Genomic DNA, 25,387 nt, shown 5'->3' on the forward strand with positions numbered 1-25,387 from the left:
ATTCACAAAGCTGGACTTGACCTTAGCCTACATTACGCAGGAGCTGGAGGAATAATCGAAGGGCCTCACCTGCATCAACATGAACAAAGGACTCTTCATTTACAATAGATGCTTGTTTGGGATTCGATCAGCCACGGCGATATTCGAGAGAAACATGGAAAGCTTACTGAAGTCAGTCCCACACACCGTGCTCTTCCAGGACAACATCTTGGTCACAGGTCGGGACACAGTCGAACATCTGAAGAACCTGGAGGAGGTTCTTTGTCGGCTTAATCAAGGGTGACCCGGATTTAAATGCTCGAAGTGAGTTTTCCTGGCGCCTGAAGTGGAGTTCCTGAGGAGAAAAATCACGGCGGACAGCATCAGGCACACCAACGCGAAGATGGAGGCAATCGAGAACGCACCAAGGTCACAGAACTTGACGGAGCTGTGGTCGTTTCTAGGACTCCTGAACTAATTTTGTAACGTCTTACCGGGTCTCAGCACACTGTTAGAACCAATGCACTCTTTACTGCGTGAAGGAGGCGAATGGGTATGGGGCAAAAGCCAAGAAAATGCCTTTGTAAAACTTAGAAAACTGTGACAACACAAGCAATTTGTTTGAGCATATGATCCATGTAAGTGTTTGTTATTCGCATGCGATGCGTCATCATGCGGTGTCGGTGTGTATTGCAACAAGCTATGAATCTGGGAAAATTACAACCGGTTGCTTATGTATCCAGAAGTCTGTCTAAGGCTGAGAGGGCCTACAGCATGACTGAAAAAGAAGCGTTAGCGTGTGTTTATGCAGTAAAGAAAATGCATCAATATCTGTTTGGGCTCAGATTTGAATTGGAAACTGATCATAAGGCACTGATATCCCTCTTTTCTGAAAGTAAGGGGATAAATACGAATACATCGGCCCGCATCCAGAGATGGGCGCTCACGTTGTCCACATACAACTACGCCATCCGCCACAGCCAGGCACAAAAAACTGTGCCGATGCTCTCAGTAGACTGCCATTGCCCACCACAGGGGTGGAAATGGCACAGCTGCAGATTTAGCTATGGTAATGGAAGCATTCGAGAGTGAGCAATCACCTGTTACCGCCGGCAGATTAGAACCTGGATGAGCCAGAACCCCTTACTGTCCTTAGTAAAAAAAAACTGTGTGCTCACAGGAGCTGGTTCAGTGTCTCATTAGAAATGCAGGAAGAAATAAAGCCATACCAGCGGCGCAAAGATGAAATGTCTATACAGACAGATTGCCTTCTGTGGGGTAATCGGGTATTGGTACCAAAAAAGGGCAGGGACACTTTCATTAGTGGTCTCCACAGTACCCACCCAGGCATTGTAATAATGAAAACGATAGCCAGATCCCACGTGTGGTGGCCCGGTATTGATGCAGACTTAGAGTCCTGCCTGCACAAATGTTACACATGTTTACAGTTCAGCAGTGTACCCAGGGAGGCATCACTAAGTTTATGGTCTTGGCCCTCCAAACCAAAGTCTAGGGTTCATGTCAACTATGCAGGCCCATTCTTGGGAAAAATGTTCCTAGTGGTTGTAGATGTATACTCCAAGTGGATTGAATGTGAGATAATGTTGGCAAGCATGTCCGCTGCCACCACTGAAAGCCTGCGGGCCATGTTTTCCACGCACGACCTGCCTGATGTCCTTGTGAGTGACAACGAGCCGTGTTTCACCAGTGCCGAGTTCAAAGAGTACATGACCTGCAATGGGATCAAACATGTCACATCTGCCTCGTTCAAACCGGCATCCAATGGTCAGGCAGAGAGAGCAGTGCAAACAATCAAGCAGACCTTGAAGAGGGTAGCTGAAGGCTCACTGTAGACTCACCTATCCCGAGTCCTGCTTAGTTACCGCACGAGACCCAACTTGCTCACTGGGATTCCACCTGCTGAACTGTTCATGAAAAGCGCATTTAAGGCAAGGCTCTCGTTACTTCACCCTGATCAACACGAACAGGGAGAGAGCAGGTGGCTTCAACAAAGTACATATCATGATAGCGCAAATGTGTCACGCGAAATTGAAATTAATGATCCTGTATTTGTGTTGAACTATGGAATTCTTTGAGGATGTAACGAGCAGGGTGGATAAAGGGGAACCAGTGGATGTTGTCTTTGACTTCCAGAAGGCATTTGACAAGGTGTCACATGAATGGTTATTGCACAAGGTAAAATTCACAATGTTGGGGGTAATATATTAGAATGGATAGAGGATTGGCTAACGAACAGAAAACAGAGAGTCGGGATTAATGGTTAATTCTCGTTTTGGCAATCAGTAACTAGTGGGGTGCTGCTGGATCCCCAACTATTTACAATCTATATTAACGACTTGGAAGAAGGAATCGAGTGTAACGTAGCTGAGTTTGCTGATGATACAAAGATGGGAGGAAAAGCAATGTGTGAGGAGGACACAAAAAACCTCCAAAAAGGCCATAGACAGGCTAAGTGAGTGGGCAAAAATTTGGCAGATGGAGTATAATGTTGGAAAGTGTGAGGTTATGCACATTGGCAGAAAAAAATCGAAGAGCAAGTTATTATTTAAATGGAGAAAAATTGCAAAGTGTTGCAGTACAGCGGGACCTGGGGGTCCTGATGCATGAAACACAAAAGGTTAGTATGCAGGTACAGCAAGTGATCAGGAAGGCCAATGGAATCTTGGCCTTTATTGCAAAGGGGATGGAGTATAAAAGCAGGGCAGTCTTGCTGTAGTTATACAGGGTATTGATGAGGCCACACCTGAAATACTGCGTACAGTTTTGGTTTCCATATTTACGAAAGGATATACTTGCCATGGAGGCCGTTCAGAGAAGGTTCATTAGGTTGATTCCGGGGATGAGGAAAGGTTGTGTAGGTTGGGCCTCTACTCATTGGAATTCAGAAGAATGAGAGGTGACCTTATCGACCAAGGTGGATACAAAGAGGATGTTTCCACTGATAGGGGAGACTAAAACTAAGCGGCATAATATTAGAATAAGGTGCCATCCATTTAAAACTGAGATGAGGAGGAATTTATTCTCTCGGTATCTCTAATCTCTAATTATTCTCTAATCTCTGGATTACTCCCATGCGATGAGCTAGTGAGTACAGAAACAGGAGGATAGAGCAGACGAATACATGCCTGGAGAGATGGTGCAGGCGGGAGGGCTTTAGTTTACTGAGGTATTGGGACCGTTTCAGGGGGAGGTGGAACCTGGACAAGCCGGACGGGTTGCACCTCAACAGAGCCGGGACCAATATCCTCGCAGTGGGGAGGGTTTGCTAGTGCTGTTGGGGAGGGTTTAAACTAGCTGGGCAGGGGGCTGGGAACCTGAAAATAGATTCAGTAGGGAGGGGAGTAAAGCTGGAATTAGAAAGCAAAAATAAAGTGAGTTTGAAGGAGAGAGGAAACGAGCAGGAAAAGAGGTTAAAAAACAAATTTAAATGCTCTTTGTCTAAATGCACTTAGCATTTGTAACAAAATAGATGAGTTGACGGCACAAATAGATACAAATGGGTATGATCTGTAGCCATTACAGAGACATGGTTGCAAGGTGACCAGGACTGGGTACTAAATATTCAGGGGTACTTGACAATCCGGATGGACAGACAGAAAGGAAAAGGAGGTGGGGTAGCTCTATTGATAAAGGATGGAATCACTGCAATAGTGAGAAATGATATTGGCTCAAATGATGAGGATGTTGAAACAGTTTGTGTGGAGATAAGGAATAATAAAGGGAACAAGTCACTGGTGGGCATAATCTATAGGCCCCCTAAAAGTAGCACCTCTGTTGGTCGGAGAATAAACCAGGAAATAGTGGAGGCTTGTGAAAAGGGAACAGCAATAATCATGGGTGATTTTAACCTCCACATTGATTGGACAAATCAAATTGGTGAGGGTAGCCTTGAGGAAGAGTTCAAAGAGTGCATAAGGGAAGGGTTCCTTGAGCAGTCTGTAATGGAATCAACCAGGGGGCAGGTTATCTTAGACCTGGTCCTGTGTAATGAAATAGGATTAGTAAACAATCTCCTAGTAAAGGATCCCCTTGGAACAAGTGATGATAACATGGTTCAATTTCAAATTCAGATGGAGGGTGAGAAAGTTGGATCTCAAACCAGCGTACTCAGCTTAAATAAAGGAGACTACAAAGGTATGAGGGCAGAGTTAGCTAAAGTGGACTGGGAAAATGGATTAAAGTGAAGGACAGCTGATGAACAGTGGTATACATTTAAGGAAGTATTTCACAACCCTGAAGAAAAATATATTCCAGTGAGGAGGAAAGGTGTAAAAGAAAAGATAGCCATCTGTGGCTAATTAACAAAATAAAGGACGGTATCCAATTAAAAACAAGGGCATACAAAGTGGCCAAAACTAATGGAAGGGCAGAAGATTGGGAAGCTTTGAAAAGCCAGCAAAGACTGACTGAAAAAATGATTAAGAAAGGGAAGATAGACTATGAAAGTAAACTAGCACAAAATATAAAAACAGATAGCAAGAGTTTCTATATGTATATAAAAAGGAAAAGAGTGGCTAAAGTAAATGTTGGTCCCTTAGATTCTAGGCTGTGAGCGCGGTTCACAGTTTTCTCCCATGTCATTAACAAACGTACAGCTGTGACAACCTCCCTCTTTCACTTCCTCTGTGGGTGAAGTTTCATTCTTCCGATCTGACAGGCTCTTCAGTTATTTTTTGCACGGGGGATTTTGGCTGTGGTCTGAGTCTCTAATAATAACCGTCCAATCAGGCAGAATAACAGCAGCTCGGACCGGCTAGGACAGCGGACCCAGGCTCAGTGCTGACCCTGCAACGTCCTCCTCACCAACATCTGGGGACTTGAGCCAAAAGTGGGAGAGCTGCCCCACAGACTAGTCAAGCACCAGCCTGACATAGTCCTACTCACAGAATCATACCTTTCAGCCAATGTCCCAGATTCCTCCATCACCCGGTGTGGCAGCTCAGTGGTACACAGTCGGGAGGGAGTGGCCCTGGGATTCCTCAACATTGACTCCGGACCCCATGAAGTCTCATGGCATCAGGTCAAACACGGGCAATGAAACCTCCTGCTGATTACCACCTCCCGCCCTCCCTCAGCTGATGAATCTGTACTCCTCCATGTTGAACACCACTTGGAAGAAGTACTGAGAGTAGCAAGGGCACAGAATGTACTCTGGGTGGGGGACTTCACTGTCCATCACCAAGAGTGGCTCGGTAGCACCATTACTGACCGAGCTGGCCGAGAGGGGCGATGTTGACATTGCAATCCCAGGTGCCGGAGGACTGGAGGTCTGCAAACATGGTACCTTTGTTTAAAAAGGGAGCAAGGGATCGATCGAGTCACTACAGGTCAGTCAGCCTAACCTCGGGGGCGGGATAGGAAGAATCTTCATTTAACAAAACACGGATTAACCAAGGACAGTCAGCATGGATTTATTAAGGGAAGTTTGTGTCTGAATAACTTGATTCAATTTTTTGAGGAGATAACAATGTAACGCCTCTGTTTAAAAAAGGGGGCAGACAAAAGGCAGGTAACTATAGGCCAGTTAGTTTAACATCTGTAGTGGGGAAAATGCTTGAAATTATTATTAAGGAAGAAATAGCAGGACATCTAGATAGGAATAGTGCAATCAAGCAGACGCAGCATGGATTCATGAAAGGGAAATCATATTTAACTAATTCACTGGAATTCTTTGAGGATATAACGAGCATGGTGGATAGAGGTGTACGGATGGATGTAGTGTATTTAGATTTTCAAAAGGCATTCGATAAGGTGCCACACAAAATGTTACTGCAGAAGATAAAGGTACGCGGTGTCAGTGTAAATATATTACCATGGATAGAGAATTGGCTGGCTAACAGAAAGCAGAGAATCGGGATAAATGGGTCCTTTTCGGGTTGGAAATCAGTGGTTAGTGGTGTGCCACAGGGATCGGAGCTGGGACCACAACTGTTTACAATGTACATAGATGACCTGGAAGAGGGGACAGAGTGTAGTGTAACAAAATTTGCAGATGACACAAAGATTAGTGTGGAAAGCGGGTTGTGTAGAGGACACAGAGAGGCTGCAAAGAGATTTAGATAGATTAAGCGAATGGGCTAAGGTTTGGCAGATGGAATACAATGTCGGAAAGTGTGAGGTCATCCACCTTGGGAAAAAAAACTGTAAAAGGGAATATTATTTGAATGGGGAGAAATTACAACATGCTGCGGTGCAGAGGGACCTGGGGGTCATTGTGCATGAATCCCAAAAAGTTAGTTTGCAGGTGCAACAGGTAATCAGGAAGGCGAATGGAATGTTGGCCTTCATTGCGAGAGGGATGGAGTACAAAAGCAGGGAGGGCCTTCTGCAACTGTATCGGGTATTGGTGAGGCCGCACCTGGAGTACTGCGTGCAGTTTTGGTCACCTTTCTTAAGGAAGGATATACTAGCTTTGGAGCGGGTACAGAGACGATTCACTAGGCTGATTCCGGAGCTGAGGGGGTTACCTTATGATGATAGATTGAGTAGACTGGGTATTTACTCGTTGGAGTTCAGAAGGATGAGGGGTGATCTTATAGAAACATTTAAAATAATGAAAGGGATAGACAAGATAGAGGCAGAAAGGTTGTTTCCACTGGTCGGGGAGACTAGAACTCGGGGGCACAGCCTCAAAATACAGGGGAGCCAATTTAAAACCGGGTTGAGAAGGAATTTCTTCTCCCAGAGGGTTGTGAATCTGTGGAATTCTCTGCCCAAGGAAGCAGTTGAGGCTAGCTCATTGAATGTATTCAAGTCACAGATAGATAGATTTTTAACCATTAAGGGAATTAAGGGTTATGGGGAGCGGGTGGGTAAGTGGAGCTGAGTCCACAACCAGATCAGCCATGATCTTGTTGAGTGGCAGAACAGGCTCGAGGGGCTAGATGGCCTACTCCTGTTCTGAATTCTTATGTTCTTATGTTCTTAAGGAGGGTTGATGAGGGCAGTGCGTTTGATGACGTGAAAATGGATTTTAGCAAAACTTTTTAAAGGCAGTCTTGTCGCAAAAGTAAAAGCCCATGGGATCCAGGGCAAAGTGACAAGTTGGATCCAAAATTGCCTCAGATGCAGGAACCATAAAAAATTGGTGCAGGAGTAGGCCATTCGGCCCTTCGAGCCTGCACCACCATTCAATAAGATCATTCCCTCAGTACCCCTTTCCTGCTTTCTCTCCATATCCCTTGATCCCTCAGCCGTAAGGGCCATATCCAACTCTCTCTTGAATATATCCAATGAACTGGCATCAACAACTCTCTGCGGCAGGGAATTCCACAGGTTAACAACTCTCTGAGTGAAGAAGTTTCTCCTCATCTTAGTCATAAATGGCCTACTCCTTATCCTAAGATTGTGTCCCCTAGTTCTGGACTTCCCCAACATCGGGAACATTCTTCCCGCATCTAACCTGTCCCGTCCCGTCAGAATCCTATATGTTTCTATCAGATCCCCTCTCTTCCTTCTAAACTCTTGTGTATAAAGGCCCAGTTGATTCAGTCTCTCCTCATATGAAGGTGCAGCCATCCCTGGAATCAGTCTGGTGAATCTTCGCTGCACTCCCTCAATAGCAAGAACGTCCTTCCTCAGATTAGGGTAATGGTTGATGGGTGTTTTTGTGACTGGAAGGCTGTATCTGCTGGGGTTCCTCAGGGCTCAGTGTTGGGTCCCTTGCTTTTTGTGGTATATATCAATGATTTAGACTTGAATGTAGGGGGTATGATTCAGAAGTATGCAGATGATACTTGTAATGTATAAATAAAGAGTCTGACCAGATACTGTGAGCTCAAAGTAAAGTGTGACCTTAGTCTTTCTTTGCACATATCCAGAGTGCCTCTCCAGCCTGTGAGGACTCCGTCAGTAAAGGGAGTGTGGATTTCTTGGGACTCCAGGGGATGAGCCCTCTGGTGGTTAAACAAGGTATTTACATGGTTACATATATAATAATACTCCCGCCCCCCGCCGCCCCCCCACAAAGTCAATCGTGTAACTATTTACAAGGTGAGTCGAAGTGGGGCCTTTCTTTCCCTGGTTGATGTTTCGGTGCAAATGCTGGTTTTGGTGAGTCATTTGTTGGGCCCTCGCTTGGCTGCTGTGTAGCTGGCCTTGCTGGGCTGCCTGGTGTGGTGAGTCCTGCTGGGCTGCTGTAGGTGATGGGTTCTGCTTATTGGTCAACCACTGTGTCGGTTGCCAATGGTGTGTGTGTTGAGGGGGGTCAAAAAAGGTACGGTCTAATGTGGGTTGCTCTGGATAGTCCGTGAATCTGAGTTTGGTTTGGTTCAAGTGTTTCCTGTAGATGAGTCCATTTGAAAGTTTGACCCAAAACACCCTACTCCCCTCTTTGGCCATGACAGTGCTGGGAAGCCACTTGGGACCTTGTCACGTCCAGGGGATTTATCTGCCTTTAGTCCCATTATCTTACTGAGTACCACCTCCTTAGTGATTGTGATTGTGTTAAGTTCCAACCCCGGTAACCCAGCAAATTGTTCCTTTTCAAATATATATCCAATTCCCTCTTGCAGACCTGGGCCCACAGCACTAGACTGCCCTTAACCTGGGCACAACACTGGCATCTCATTCATTCACTGGGACAGGAAATACCTGGTGTGGGAAATGGAGCCCAGGGCTCTGAACATTCCCTCTGCTCTCTTGAGAAAAGCTGCATGCTGGGGTCCAGTTCCATGGGCCCCGACAGCACATTCCGACCTCACCCAATTCCCCGTGTGTAAGCCTGGACCCTCTCAGCAGGATATCTGACTGCAGGAGGCCTCACCACAGTGTCCAGCACTGTCCTCACCCGAAATCCACACACAGTCTGCATTCATCGGGAGCCTTTAAGGTGCTAAAGTTGTCAAGCCGCTTGCCAGCAGGATATCAGAGCACAGGGCGCTTCACCCTCAGCACAGACTCTCAGAGGACAGTGAGGTCTCTGCGAGCAGCAAGATCAACTTTTTTTAAAATTCTGATGGGACTGGACAGGTTAGATGCAGGAAGAATGTTCCCGATTTTGGGGGAGCCCAGAACCAGGGGTCACAATCTAAGATAAGGGGTCAGCCATTTAGGACTGAGATGAAGAGAAACTTCTTCACTCAGAGAGTTGTTAACCTGTGAAATTCTCTACCGCAGAGAGTTGTTGATGCCAGTTCATTGGATATGTTCAAAAGGGAGTTAGATTTGGCCCTCACGGCTAAAGGGATCAAGCAGGAAAGGGGTACTGAGGTGAATGATCAGCCATGATCTTATTAAATGGTGGTGCAGGCTCAAAGAGGCGAATGGCTGACTCCTGCACCTATTTTTTATGTTTCTATGTCCAATGGGACAAATAAGAAGGAGCAACGTTTCCTGGTGCCTATTGGTGGACCAATACGAAGGAGCCATGTTTCCTGGTCCCTACTGGAGGATCAATAGGAAAAAGCCATGTTCCCTGATCCCTATTGGAGGACCAATCAGAAGGAGCCATGTTTCCTGGTCCCTATTGCAGGATCAATAGGAAGGAACTATGTTTCCTTGTCCCTATTAGGCACCAATAGGAAGAAGCCATATTTCATTGTCCCTATTGGAGGATCAATAGGACGGCACCATGTTGCCTGTGTCCGAGTGGGGGACTAATAGGAAGGAGCCATGATTCCTGGGCCCTATTGTGGGACCAATAGGAAGGAGCCATGATTCCTGGGCCCTATTGTGGGACCAATCGGAAGGAGCCATATTGCCTGGGCCCGATTGGAGGACCAGTGGGACATGGAATGTGGACCCTTCCTGTTGTAAATGTGGGATCATTGGCACCTGATCCCAGTAAAAATACTCTGATCTGGAGTGGGGCCATGGAAGGGGAAGGGATTAGAAGATGTTCTGAGCGGACAGGATGGAGCAGTGGGTCAGAACCTGTCCTGTTGTACCAGCTCACACTGATGGGGTGAGGATCTCCTCCCTCTGCTGGGCCTTCATGAAATGAGCTTTCTGTCCAAACCGGTCCCCACTGAGAATAGGCCCACAGCACAGAACGGCCCTTAATTGGGCAATAAACAATCAGTCTACTGAGAGAGGCCAACGGATAGCCACTGTGGGGAATGGAGCCTTACTCCAGGAGAAGGCATGCTCTGGGGTCAAGGGTTAACATCCATTGGTGGGGCAGGGCACAGGGAGGTTTATTCTGCATTTCAATGTGCTGCACCTGGGAGTCTGTGGGGAAGGGAGAGGGGGAGAGAGAGATGGAGGAATGGAGAAAGAAAGAGGGGGAGAAGGAGCGTGGGGAAGAGGAAGTGTAAGTTACTGACGTGGCTTTCTCTGGGTGAAGACATTTACATACTGAGAGATGGGCAGTGAGACTCTCACAGGCTGCAGGTTTATAAAGCAGAGCCCAGTGAAGGGCAGTTTATCAGTAAGCAGGCACAGGGACAGGAGCAGACACCATGATTTCACCCATCCAGCTGATCTGGCCTCTGGCATTCTGCATCGCAGGTACGAATCTCTCTCCTTCCACGTTTAATATCTCCCTGTTGTCGATTTCTGTCCAACTCTACTGACCAGTGATTGAAGGGCAAATGCTGACACTAGAGGAGAGCTCAGTGTCTCGAGCAATCTCTCATTTTACAGTGTCTTTCTGTGACAGTGCTTACTTCACTTTCTTTCCCCATTTCCCCCTCAGGTATCAGTGGGGACATCATCATGACCCAGTCACCCCCGGTGCTGTCAGTGAGTGAGGGACAGACTGCAACCATCACGTGTACCGCCAGTGCATCCGTTAGCAAGTATGTTGCTTGGTACCAGCAGAAAGCCGGGCAGAAACCCACTCTGCTGATCTATGCAGCAACATCTCGTTTCACTGGAACCTCCGATCGCTTCACCGGCAGTTACCAGTCCAACACGTTCACCCTGAGCATCAGCAACGTGCAGAGCGAGGATGTCGCAGACTATTACTGTCAGCAATATAGCAGCTTCCCTCTACACTGTGATACACAGCCGTACAAAAACCTCAATATACACAGTGCCACCTCCTGTACTGACTCACCCCACAGTTATATATAATATATAATAATGGACACACAGCCCCACCTCCTGTACGGTTTTACACATGACTGACACACAGCTCGATGGGAGTGACGGCAGGAATATTCAGCTGGAAGCTGCAGTAAATTGGGAAAGGATGGAGTGGGTCAGAGAGGAGTTGGGGCTGTGTCTTCATCACTGAGAATCTCACAGCTCTACTCTGTACATTCAGACAGCACGGAGACACTGGGTGGTCCCTGTGTCCTCAATCCAAATAATCTCACAAACCCCCCACTATTGAGAGGGCCACAACTTATAAAACTCAAAGCATAAACATGATAGGACAGTGAACAAGTGAAATGGTCGTGCTCTTTCCCTGCCCACCCCACACTCCAGGCCCTGCGGTGCCCACCCATCGCAGAAGGCCTCAGGCCTACCCTGGGCTCCGTCTCCAGGGCCACCCGGGTGCAGGCAAAGCCCCTGAAGTGAGGCAGGCAGGCAGTATGACCACCCCATGGGCCCCGTACAACTGGGACCTGTGGATGGTCTGCCCGCTCCCCCCGCACCGGGTGACCAGGCCCAGGAGTGTGGGACTGAAGTGGAGCCATAAATCGAGGAGCAGCCCCTTCAAATAGTGGAAGAGGGGCTGCATCCTCTCACACTCCACGTACACACGGGTCACGGACTGAGGAAACAGGTTTCTAAAGCCCCTGAAACTCGTTATTTTATAATGATCCCCGAGGAAGGCCTGTGTCAGCAACACAAACATCTCGCTTGCTGACGGAGCCCGTTGTTCAAGGGGCACAAAGAGGTGAGCCCTGTGTGACGGGGACTTTCATTCTCCAGCAATTCCGTGGCCCCAGGATTACCATCTGATGGGGCGGGAAGGGCAGCTGGGAGATTTGTCCCAAACAACTCTCCCGGGCACTGCCACAGGCAACTCGGACAGAGAGAGAGAGGGAGGGAGAGAGTGAGAGAGGAAGAGAGCGTGATTGTAGTGGGAGAGAGATTGAGTGAGTGAGGGAAGGAGTGGGAGAGAGTGCAAGGGAGAGGAAGCAACAGAGAAGGAGGGAGGGAGGGAGAGGGAGGGACAGAGAGGCAGGGAGGAAGAGGGAGTGAGGGGGATCGAGAGAGTGTGAGGGAGGGAGGGAGAAACAGAGTCAGCGAGACTGGAGAGAGAGAGTGTGAGAAACAGTGAGTGAAACACTGAGAAAGAGACACAGAGGGGGAGACACAGACACACAGACAGAGAAAGGGGGAGAGAGACTGAGTGAGCCAGGGACGGAGGATATTGTACAGCCGCTGCACTGGAAGCTGTCACTGTGGCTCACGTTCGGTAAAGGAACCAAGCTCAGACTGAGTAAGTAAACCCCAATGCTCCGTTATTAACACTTTAAATATTGAATCTTTCAAAGACACAAATGCTGAATCGGGTAATATTTCAGTTTACACAGGATTACTTATTATTTGGCCCAGAAACAGGCCATTCGGCCCAACCAGTCCATGCCGGTGTTTATGCTCCATTCGAGCCTCCCGTCTTTCCTCATCTAAATCGAACAGCATAACACCCTACTCCCTTCTCCCTCATATCCCTGTCTAGCCTCCCCTTAAATGCATCGATACTATTCACTTCAATCACTCCCTGTGGTAGCGAGTTCCACATTCTCACCAGTCGCTGGGTAAAGAATTTTCTCCTGAATTCCCGATTGGATTTCTTGCTGACTATCTTATGTTGAAGGTCTCTAGTTTTGATCTTCCCAACAAGTGGAAACAGTCTCTCTGTATCCACTCTATCAAAACCTTTCCTCATGTTAAAGAACTCTATCAGGTCACCCCTCAGCCTCAAGAGAAAAGAGCCCCAGCCTGTTCATCCTTTCCTGATATGTACACCCTCGCATTTCTGATCCCATCCTTCTAAACCTTCTCTGCACCCTCTCCAGTGCCTGTGTATGGGTTATATAAAATGGTGGGGAGCTGCGGTGAATGAAAGGGTTAATTGAAGAGTGCTGTGTATGACAGGGAGCCCGGCTGTATTCCTTTACCCACACTCCCCCTTCACCCAGCAAAGTATAATAACGAACTGTTACCCACCGTGTGGAGGAGATCTGGATGTTGGCACACTGCGGTCCCATCCCTGCACCATCCCCGGAAATCGCTCCCGAGCCTCCTGCCTGTCTCAGTGTGACAGACACGGTGTGTGAGACACGGGCAGAGTGTGGGTGTGAGTGAGTGAGCTCGCTGGGGGCAGTCTGTGCTCCTGTCACAGTCTCTGATATAACTGAGCTCAGCCTCAGCACACTGACACTCCCGAGGTCCCGCCTCCCCCAGCTCCAACTCTGATCTGTCCAGCCCCCGCTCACCTCCTGTCCAACTTCTGATCACAAACAGGGGCAGCAGGGCTCGCAATCCGGCGGCTGCAGTGCTCCAGGGTTGTGGGGAGACTCTCAGTTGCTGTTTCTGTGGCTCGAGTTCAGGCCGATATTTATCCAGCAACCTACATCGCTTAAAAATCTCAATTACCTCATTGCTGTGTGTGGGAGCTTGCTGTGCACAAATTAGTTGCTGTATTTCCCACATTACAACAGTGACTGCACTTCAAAATGTACTTCATTGTCTGTGAAGCACTTTGGGACATCCTGTGGTGTGAAAGGCGCTATAGAAATGCAGGTCTTTAATTTTTCTTTTTATTAACTGGGACTCGCACAATTCCCCTGCTGATTACACCTGGACCCAGTAGAAAATCCCCAGAACACAGACTAATGTTCCATAAGAACATGGGAATTAGGAGCAGGAGGAGGCCATTCAGCCTCTCAAGCCTGCTCTGCCATTCAATGAGATCATGGCTGATCTTCTACCTTAACTCCACTTTCCTGCACTGTCCCCATATCCCTCGATTCCTTTAATATCCAAAAATCTATCGATCTCCGGAATATACTCAAGGACTGAGCCTCCACAGCTCTCTGGGGTAGAGAATTCCAGAGATTCACCACTCTCTGAGTGAAGAGGTTTCTCCTCATCTCAGTCCTGAATGGCCGACCACATATTCTAGCCTGTGACCCCTGGTTCTTGACTCCCCAGACAGAGGAAACATCCTCCCTGCATCTACCCTGTCTATCTCTGTCTAAATCTTGTATGTTTCAATGAGATCCCCTTTCATTCTTCTAAACACCAGAGAATTTAGGTCTAGTCTACTCAATCTCTCCATAGGACAATCCCCCATCCCAGATGTCCGTCTGATGTGTCTGCGTGTTTGTCACACGTGACGGAGTAGACAGCAGGAGTTCCACCAGCAACACAGGACGTTACCTCAGTGCCCGGCCCACTTTCCCCATCCACTTACCATATTCTTACAGGTAAACGGGCTCAGCACCTGCCCTCGGCCGGTGAAATGTCTCCCCTCTGCACCACAGGCTGCCCGTCATCTGCTCCCCATCTTACTCCTGAAGGCACTACCTCTGGCTGGGGCCAGAGACTGAGCTCCCCAAGTGGGCTCATTGTCCCAGTGTGAGCCCAGAGACTGAGCTCCCCAAGTAGGTTCACTGTCCCAGTGTGAGTCCAGAGACTGAGCTCCGCAACTAGGCTCACTGTCCCAGTGTGAGCCCAGAGACTGAGCTCCCCAAGTGGGCTCACTGTCCCAGTGTGAGCCCAGAGACTGAGCTCCCCAAGTGGGCTCATTGTCCCAGTGTGAGCCCAGAGATTGAGCGTATCAGACTAATCGACCGTGAGGTGTGAGCCGTGCCTCAATCACAAGCATGCTCGGCTCTGAGAAAAGAAAGAAAGAATTCTATTTATATAGCGCCTTTCACGACCACCAGACATCCCAATGTGCTTTACAGCCAATGAAGTCCTTTTTGAAGTGTACTCATCGTTGTAATGTAGGAAATGCAGCAGTAAATTTGTGCACAGCACGCTCCCACAAACAGCAATGTGCTGATGACCAAATATCCTGTTTTTGTTTTGTTGATTGTGGGATAAATATTGGCCAGGACACTGAAGTGGGATTTTTACCCACAATTTCTGACTCCGAAGCGAGGGTGCTACCAACTGAGCCACTTGCTGACACCATTCGGCCCATCGTGTCCGTGACAGCCAACAAAGACCTACCCAGCCTAATCCCATTTTCCAGCTATTGGTCCATATTCCTGTGGGTTACGGCACTTGAAGTGCACATCCAAGTACTTCTTCAATGTGGTGAGGGTTTCTGCCTCGACCTCCCTTTCAGGCAGTGAGTTCCAGACCCCCACCACCCTCTGGGGGAAAATATTTCTCCACAACTTCCCTCTACCCACACCTTCAATCTATATCACCTGGTTGTTGACCTCTCTCTTAAGGGAAATAGGTCCATCCTAACCACTCTATCTAGGCCCCTCATAATGTTATACACCTCAATTAAATCTCCCCTCAGCCTCCTCTGCTCCAAACAAAATAACCTCAGCCTATCCAATCTTTCCTGAATCCTCCCAGCAGAGGAAATAGTTTTTCTTTCTCTTTTCTTCGGCATTCCCCGAGAGTCGAGGATGATGTGCTTCCACACTGATATGTGTTCTAAGGTGATTGATGAGACCAATGCGGGATCTACAATCTCTGTCACAGGTGGGGCAGATGATGGTTGGAGGGACGGTTGGATGGGGTGCTTGATTTATCGTACTCTCCTTCTGCTGATGTGAGAGGTGTTGCTACAGTTGTACAGGGCCTTGGTGAGGCCACACCTGGAGTATTGTGCACAGTTTTGGTCTCCTAACTTGAGGAAGGACATTCTTGCTATTGAGGGAGTGCAGCGAAGATTCACCAGACTGATTCCTGGGATGGCGGGACTGACATATCAAGAAAGACTGGATCAACTGGGCTTGTATTCACTGGAGTTCAGAAGAATGAGAGGGGATCTAATGGAAACGTTTAAAATTTTGACGGGTTTAGACAGGTTAGATGCAGGAAGAATGTTCCCAATGTTGGGGAAGTCCAGAACCAGGGGTCACAGTCTAAGGATAAGGGGTAAGCCATTTAGGACCGAGATGAGAAGAAACTTCTTCACCCAGAGAGTGGTGAACCTGTGGAATTCTCTACCACAGAAAGTTGTTGAGGCCAATTCACTAAATATATTCAAAAAGGAATTAGATGTAGTCCTTACTACTAGGGGGATCAAGGGGTATGGCGAGAAAGCAGGAATGGGGTACTGAAGTTGCATGTTCAGCCATGAACTCATTGAATGGCGGTGCAGGCTAGAAGGGCCGAATGGCCTAGTCCTGCACCTATTTTCTATGTTTCTATGTTTCCTCATAGCTAAAAATTTCCAGTCCTGGTAACATTCTTGGAAATTTCCTCTGTATCCTCTGTGGTGCAATCACACATTTCCTGCAATGTGGTGACCAGAACTGCACACAGTACTCTACCTATGGTCTAAATAGTGTTTTATACAAATATAGCATAACTTCCCTGCTCTTGTATTCTATGCCACGACTAATAAAGTCAAGTATTCCGTATGTCTTCTTAACCATCTTATCGACCTGGCCTGCTACCTTCAGGGATCTGTGCACATGCACTCCAAGGTCCATTTGCTCCTCTACACTTCTCAGTGTCCTACCATTTAATGTTTATTCCCTTGCCTTGTTAGCCCTCCCCAAATGCATTACCTCACAGTTCTCCGGATTGAATTCCATTTGCCACTGTTCTGCCCACCTGACCAGTCCATTGATATCTTCCTGCTGTCTCCAGCTTTCTTCCTCGCTATCAACTGCACGGCCAGTTTATGTATCATCTGCAAACTTCTTAATCATAGAAAAATAGAAAAATAGAAGCATAGAAAATAGGTGCAGGAGTAGGCCGTTCGGCCCTTCGAGCCTGCACCACCATTCAATATGATCATGGCTGATCATTCCCTCAGTATCTCTTTCCTGCTTTCTCTCCATACCCCTTGTATCATTGATGTACATTGTAAAGAGCTGGGGTCCCAGCACTGAGCCCTGCGGCACTCCACTAGTCACTGCCTGCCATTCTGAAAAGGACCCATTTATCCCAATTCTCTGCTTCCTGTCTGCCAACCAGTTCTCTATCCACATCAGTATATTACCCTCAATACCATGTGCTTTGATTTGCACACCAGTCTCATGTGTGGGACCTTGTAGGGAATCATGTCCCTTACATTGAAGTAGAAACATAAAATCATAGAAAATAGGTGCAGGAGTATGCCATTCTGCCCGTCGAGCCTGCAACACTATTTAATATGATCATGGCTGATCATGCACTTCATTACCCCATTCCTGCTTTCTCTCCATACCCCTTGATCCCTTTAGCCGTAAGGGCCACATCAAACTCCTTTTTGCATATATCTAACAAATTGGCCTCAACAATTTTCTGTGGTAGAGAATTCCACATGCTCAGAACTCTCGGAGTGAAGAAGTTGCTCCTCATCTCGGTCTTAAATGGCTTACCCCTTATCCTTCGACTTGACCCCAGGTTCTGGACTTCCCCAACATCGGGAATATTCTTCCTGCATCAAATCTGTCCAATCCCGTCTGAATTTTATATGTTTCTATGAGATCCTCTCTCATTCTTCTAAATTCCATTGAATATAAGCCTGAATCATTGGTGTATATTACAAAGAACAAGGGACTTAGTACTGAGCCCTGTGGCACCCCACTCGAAACAGCCTTCCAGTCACAAAAACACCTATTGACCATTACCCTTTGCTTCCTGCCACTGAGCCAATTTTGGATCCAACTTGCCACTTTCCCTTGGATCCCATGGGCTTTTACTTTTCTGCCATATGGGACCTTGCCAAAAGCCTTGCAAAAATCCATGTAGACTACAGCATGTGGAATTCTCTACCACAGAAAATTGTTGAGGCCAATTTGTTCTCCAATAGGCCCAACTCTTTTCTTAGTTATCCTCTTGCTCTTTATGTATTTATAAAACATCTTTGGGTTTTCCTTGATTTTACTTGCCAATATTTTTTCATGCCTTCTCTTTGCACACCTAATTTCCTTTTTAATTTCACCCCTGCACTTTCTATACACCTCTGGGCTTTCTGCAGTATTTAGCTCTGGGTATCTGACATAAGCTTTCCTTTTTTGCCTTATCCAATCCCTCTATGATCTTTGCCATCCAGGGGGCTCTTGACTTGGGAGTGCCACCCTTTTCCTTTGTGGAACATACTTGCTCTGAACCCTCACTATCTCCCCCTTGAATGCCTCCCACTGCTCTGACACTGATTTACCTTCAAGTAGTTATTTCCAGCCCACTTTTGCTCAGCTTAGTAAAATGGGCCTTTCCCCAATTGAGAACCTTTATTCCTGGTCTATCTTTGTCCTTTTCCATAACTACACTAAATCTAACTGAATTATGATCACTAGCACCAAAATGCTCTCCCACTGATACCCCTTCCACCTGCCCAGCTTCATTCCTTAAAACTAAGTCCAGAAACGCCCCCTCCCTTGTTGGGCTTGCTACGTAGTGGCTATAAAAGTTCTCCTGAATGCCTTTTAAGAATTCTGCGCCCTCTATACCTTTGACATTGATTCCATCCCAGTTAATGTGAGCGGAGTTGAAATCCCCGACTATTGCTGCATGATTGTTTTTGCACTTCTCAGCAATTTGCCGACATATTTTCTCTTCAATCTCCCTCTGACTGTTTAGGGGTCTAAAGTACATTCTCAGCAGTGTGACCGGCCCTTTTATATTCATCAGTTTAACCCATATGGCCTCATTTGATGATCCTTCTAACATACCATCCTTCTGTCAGAGGTGCCGTCTTTCAGATGAGACGTTAAACCGAAGTCCCGTCTGCCTTCTCAGGTGGACATGAAAGATCTCATAATCACTATTGGAAGGGCAAGGGGGTTCTTCACAGCGCTCTGGCCAATATTTATCCCACAACCAACATAGTTAAAACCGATGATCTGGTCATGATCTCATTGCAGTCTGGGAGCTTCATAGAATCAGCGAAATTTACAGCATGAAAAAAGGCCATTCGGCCCATCGTGTCCGCACCGACCGACAAAGATCTACAAGTACTTTTTAAATGTGGTGAGGGTTTCTGCCTCGACCACCCTTTCAGGCAGTGAGTTCCAGATCCCTGTCAGACATTTCCCCTCAAATCCCCTCTAAAGCTCCTACCAATTACTTTAGATCTATGTCCTGGTTGTTGATCACTCTGCTAAGGGAAATAGGTCCATCCTATCCACTCTATCTAGGCCACTCTTAATTTTATACACATCAATAAGGTCTCCCCTCAGCCTCCTCTATTCCAAAGAAAACAAACCTAGCCTATCTAATCTTTCCTCATAGCTAAAATTTTCCAGTCCAGGCAACATCCTCGTAAATCTTCCTGTGTGCAATTGGTTGTAAAGCACCTTTAGACATCCTGAGGTTGTGAAAGGTGCTATATAAATTCAAGGCTTTCTTTCATTGAAGTGGGAGGGCCTTGATCTTGACCCTCGCCCATTGTCCGCGCACTCTGACCTTCCAGAAGGTCACAGGATCATTGGGAGCAGTGACCCTGCCTGACCCCGGTACACTGAGACTACTTGTAGCCTCACCCTTGACCTCACCCCGGTGCTGGGCAGCAAGCTTTTAAATGCAATCTAGAAGCTTCTACACCGACACCCAACATGAAGCCTTGCTGAAGTGTGTTTATACAAGTGAGCCGCAATGTTCCCAGATAAAGTTCTCCCGATCTGTGTGTGATCTGAGCTTTCTCACATATGAGCCTGTTTCCCCTGTATCCACCCATCGACAGTTCGAGCTTCCTGCTAACAGCGTCTTAACGGGACACTCAATCTTTACCGACTCTTACTGTTAACCATTTCAGTGCTGAGGGAGTGCCGCACTGTCGGAGGTGTCGTCTTTCAGATGAAACGTTAAACCGAGGCCCCGTCTGCCCTCTCAGCTGGATGTAAAAGATCATTATTTCAAAGAGCAGGGGAGTTCTCCCCGTGTCCTAGTCAATATTTATCCCTCAACCAACATGACAAAAGAACAGATTATCAGGTTGTTATCACATCGCTGTTTGTGGGAGCTTGCTGTGTGAAGATTGGCTGCCGTGTTTCCCACATTACAACAGTGACGACACTCCAAAAGTACTTCATTGGCTGTAAAGTGCTTTGAGATGTCCGGTGGTTGTGAAAGGTGTAATATAAATGCAAGATTTTTTATTAATCACTTTAATATCGAACGCATTTATATTTACATTAAACTTATCAAGCGAGGCAAATAAGATTCAGAATTAGTGTTGCTCGCCTCTAATGGTTAATCGCCAGCCAGGAGTTCATTAACCCAGCTCTCCGTTATCAGATGTGAATTATTCCCACACGGAAACACCCACAGTGACACACACAGACACACACACACTAATATACACCGATTAAACATCCTTCTCCTCTATTTCAGGCCGAGGGAAGACACCACCCACGCTGACCCTGCTGCCCCCCTCCCCGGAGGAGGTCACGACCAAGGGCACTGCCACCCTGGTGTGCCTCGCCGATCACTTCTACCCCGATGCGGTGGAGGTGGAGTGGAAGAAGGACGGGGCGACCATTTCGGCCGGGGTCCAGACCAGCGACTACCTGCGAGCTTCGGACAACACCTACAGTGTCAGCAGCCTGCTGACCCTCTCTGGCTCCGACTGGGAGTCCAACGCCAGCTTCTCCTGCAGCCTCACCCACGAGAGCCTCTCCTCTCCCCTCAGCAAGGGGGTCAGGAGAGCAGAATGTGCGTAGTGTGTCAGAGACAGTCCGGGGGAGACACAACTTTAAATAGAACAGGGGGTGAGCCGGGAGGGCAAAGGTCATTGTCAGCACTGCATTTCTCCTTTCTTCCTTCTCGGGACTGGGTCAGGGAAAGCACCTGAGGGTCAGGGGGTAAGGCACGTTATTGGGGCAGTGTCGAGGGAGCTTTACTCTGTATCTAACCCGTGCTGTACCTGCCCTGGGAGGGTTTGATGGAACAGTGTTGACTCGTGCTGCCAAGTAAAACCTCTTGAAGATGCTGAAGACTGTCAGCAGAGTAAAACTAATGTTAAACTGCGAAGTGCCGCTTCAGTAAGCAGACCCCCTCCCTGCTCACCCTGCTGTTACAAATCAAGGTTTTGTCTCCGTTTAAAGGGACAGGATTCTCATGGTGTGGAGAAAATCCCCACAACTGTTTTAATAAAGCTGCATTCTCCCTGTGAATGTCTCCAGCTCGCTCTCTCTGGGCTGTTTATTCAAGTCTTGTTTCTGTAAATGTGAATCTGTAATAAACGTGAAGAATATTCAGTCTGTGTCTGACGACTGCTTTGGAAATGTCCCACCTCCCCCTCAGCTGGATTGGCTACATTTCAGTAAGGGTCTGTCCTGATTGGCTGGGTCGGCTGTCAATCAATTGCATGTCAGCAGGAGATTTGATTCAAAGCCAATTATCAATCATTTTAAAACGATCAATTTGACCTCGAACCCCTGGAGTGCACAAGATTAAACACAGAGACACTAAAAGCTGCTGGGATTAAACCCTCCCAGTCTGAGCATTGGCCCTCACTCTGCACACTGGGGGTGTTGGGACAGCCCCCGATGGTGGGATCGCACTGTGCACTCTGTGCTGACTGCTGGGGGCAATCTGGGGGCAGGAGGCCACAGTCACAACGTTGCATTCTCTCTCCTTAACGTGTGGCTCGTGGCAGCAGCACAAAACTGTCCCGAGTGAGGCCTCAGCTTAGGGAGAGGAGCAGTCAGTGTATCACCGTGCACATGCCCCTGAGTGTTAGTGTGGCTTACCCAACACCACCTGTAGGTGTGTGTGTGTGTGTATGACTGTTCCCCAGTACTGTCTGTCGGGGTGTGTGTGTGTGTGTGTGACTGTTACCATTACCCAGCACCATCTGTCGGGTGTGTGTGTGAGCTCCAGCTCCTGGGGGGGTGGGGGAGGGTTGGTAGGGGAGTGGGGGGATGCGGTGATCGGGGCCTGACCTTGTGTGGAACGGGGGGGTCCAACGCAATCTGGTGGAGGGTTCCCTGGAAGGACAGGGCATCCGGGGAGACCAGGGTGGGGGAGGACTGGGGGGGTGGTGGTGGTCAGGGAGGGGGCTCCGGGACCAAGGGACCTGCCAGTCGCCACTTTGCACACACTCTGCTCCCTCTGTGTCTCAGTCCAGTGTTGCAGTGGGCAGTTCAGGATCTGAGGCTCAGGCTGGTTCTCCGGCACCATCAGCGCCCTGTTGGGTAAGGGTATTAAGAGTGAAGAACATAAGAAATAGGAGCAGGAGTCGGGCACTTGGCCCCTCGAGCCTGCTCCGCCATTTAATAAGATCATGGCTGATCTGATCATGGACTCAGCTCCACTTCCCTGCCCACTCCCCATAAAACTTTATTCCCTTATTGCTCAAAAATCTATCTCGACCTTAAACATATTCAATGACCCAGCCTCCACAGCTCTCTGCGGCAGAGAATTCCACAGATTTACAAGCCTCTGAGAGAAGAAATTCCTCCTCAACTGAATTTTAAATGGACGGCCCCTTATTCTGAGACTATGACCCCTAGTACTAGTTTCCCTTCTGAGTGGAAATATCCTCAGTGCATCCACCTTGTCGCCCCTTCATTATCTGATATATTTCGATAAAATCATCTCTCGTTCTTCTGAACTCCAATGATTATAGGCCTAACCTACTCAACCTATCCTCATAAGTCAACCCCCTCATCTCCAGAATCAACCTAGTGAATGTTCTCTGAACTGCCTCCAATGCAGGTCTATCCTTTCTTAAGTATGGTGACCAAAACTGCATGCAGTACTCCAGGTGTGGCCTCACCAATACCCTGTACAGTTGCAGCAGGATTTCTCTGCTTTTATACTCTATCCCCCTTGCAATAAAGGCCAACATTCCATTTGCCTTCCTGATTATTGCTTTACCCACAGACTAACTTTTTGTGTTTCATGCACAAGGTCCCTCAGTACTGCAGCAGGTTGCAATCTTTCTCCATTTGAAAATGAATTTGCTTTTCTATTCTTTCTGCCAAAGTGGAAAACCTCACATTTTCCCACATTATAGAAACATAGAAACATAGAAAATAGGTGCAGGAGTAGGCCATTCGGCCCTTCTAGCCTGCACAGCCATCCAATGAGTTCATGGCTGAACATGCAACTTCAGAACCCCCTTCCTGCTTTCTCGCCATACCTCTTGATCCCGAGTCGAAAGGACTTCATCTAACTCCCTTTTGAACATATTTAGTGAATTGGCCTCAACAACTTTCTGTGGTAGAGAATTCCACAGGTTCACCACTCTCTGGGTGAAGAAGTTTTTCCTCATCTCGGTCCTAATTGGCTTACCCCTTATCCTTAGACTGTGACCCCTGGTTCTGGACTTCCCCAACATTGGGAACATTCTTCCTGCATCTAACCTGTCTCAACCCGTCAGAATTTTAAACGTTTCTGAGGTCCCCTCTCATTCTTCTGAACTCCAGTGAATACAAGCCCAGTTGATCCAGTCTTTCTTGATAGGTCAGTCCCACCATCCCGGGAATCAGTCTGGTGAACCTTCGCTGCACTCCCTCAATAGCAAGAATGTCCTTCCTCAAGTTAGGAGACCAAAAGTGTACACAATACTCCAGGTGTGGCCTCACCAAGGCCCTGTACAACTGTAGCAACACCTCCCTGCCCCTGTACTTAAATCCCCTTGCTATGAAGGCCAACATGCCATTTGTTTTCTTAACCGCCTGCTGTACCTGCATGCCAACCTTCAATGACTGATGTACCATGACACCCAGGTCTCGTTGCACCTCCCCTTTTCCTAATCTGTCACCATTCAGATAATAGTCTGTCTCTCTGTTTTTCCCAACAAAGTGGATAACCTCACATTTATCCACATTATACTTCATCTGCCATGCATTTGCCCACTCACCTAACCTATCCAAGTCACTCTGCAGCCTCATAGCATCCTCCTCGCAGCTCACACTGCCACCCAACTTAGTGTCATCCGCAAATTTGGAGATACTACATTTAATCCCCTCGTCTAAATCATTAATATACAGTGTAAACAGCTGCGGCCCCAGCACAGAACCTTGCGGTTCACTGCCTGCCATTCTGAAAAGTACCCATTTACTCCTATTCTTTGCTTCCTGTCTGACAACCAGTTCTCAATCCACGTCAGCACACTACCCCCAATCGCATGTGCTTTAACTTTGCACATTAATCTCTTGTGTGGGACCTTGTCGAAAGCCTTCTCAAAGTCCAAATATACCACATCAACTGGTTCTCCCTTGTCTACTCTACTGGAAACATCCTCAAAAAATTGCAGAAGGTTTGTCAAGCATGATTTCCCTTTCACAAATCCATGCTGACTTGGACCTATCATGTCACCTCTTTCCAAATGCGCTGCTATGACATCCTTAATAATTGATTCCATCATTTTACCCACTACTGAAGTCAGGCTGACCAGTTTATAATTGCCTGTTTTCTCTCTCCCTCCTTTTTAAAAAAGTGGGGTTACATTGGCTACCCTCCACTCGATAGGAACTGATCCAGAGTCAATGTTGAAAAATGACTGTCAGTGCATCCGCTATTTCCAAGGCCACCTCCTTAAGTACTCTGGGATGCAGTCCATCAGGCCCTGGGGATTTATTGGCCTTCAATCCCATCAATTTCCCCAACACAATTTCCCGACTAATAAAGATTTCCCTCAGGTCCTCCTCCTTACTAGACCCTCTGACCCCTTTTATATCCGGAAGGTTGTTTGTGTCCTCCTTAGTGAATACCGAACCAAAGTACTTGTTCAATTGGTCTGCCATTTCTTTGTTCCCCGTTATGACTTCCCCTGATTCTGACTGCAGGGGACCTACGTTTGTCTTTCCTAACCTTTTTCTCTTTACATATCTATAGAAACTTTTGCAATCGGTCTTAATGTTCCCTGTAAGCTTCTTCTCATACTCCATTTTCCCTGCCCTAATCAAACCCTTTGTCCTCCTCTGCTGAGTTCTAAATTTCTCCCATTCCCCGGGTTCGCTGCTATTTCTGGACAATTTGTATGCCACTTCCTTGGCTTTAATACTATCCCTGATTTCCCTTGATAGCCACGGTTGAGCCACCTTCCCTTTTTTATTTTTACGCCAGACAGGAATGTACAATTTTTGTAGTTCATCCATTCGGTCTCTAAATGTCTGCCATTGTCCATCCACAGTCAACCCCTTAAGTATCATTCGCCAATCTATCCTAGCCAATTCACGCCTCATACCTTCAAAGTTCCCCTTCTTTATGTTCTGGACCATGGTCTCTGAATTAACTGTTTCATTCTCCATCCTAATGCAGAATTCCACCATATTATGGTCACTCTTCCCCAAAGGGCCTCGCACAACGAGATTGCTAATTAATCCTCTCTCATTACACAACACCCAGTCTAAGATGGCCTCCCCGCTAGTAGGTTCCTCGACATATTGGTCTAGAAAACCATCCC

The 25,387-nt window shown here is 47.4% G+C and overlaps 1 gene segment (V, D, J or C); it reads left to right on the forward strand.

Moving 5' to 3' along the window:
* Positions 1–4,049: 4,049 nt before the first annotated feature.
* The window catches only part of LOC139269178 (immunoglobulin kappa variable 3-15-like), a 44,246-nt gene continuing 22,908 nt past the window's right edge, over positions 4,050–25,387 (forward strand). Inside the window, 2 exon segments of the V gene segment in view lie at positions 4,050–4,134; positions 10,637–10,909. Coding sequence covers positions 4,050–4,134; positions 10,637–10,909 — 358 coding nt within the window.

The sequence above is a fragment of the Pristiophorus japonicus genome, chromosome 8 (genome assembly GCF_044704955.1).
Source record: "Pristiophorus japonicus isolate sPriJap1 chromosome 8, sPriJap1.hap1, whole genome shotgun sequence".
Taxonomy (NCBI): domain Eukaryota; kingdom Metazoa; phylum Chordata; class Chondrichthyes; family Pristiophoridae; genus Pristiophorus; species Pristiophorus japonicus.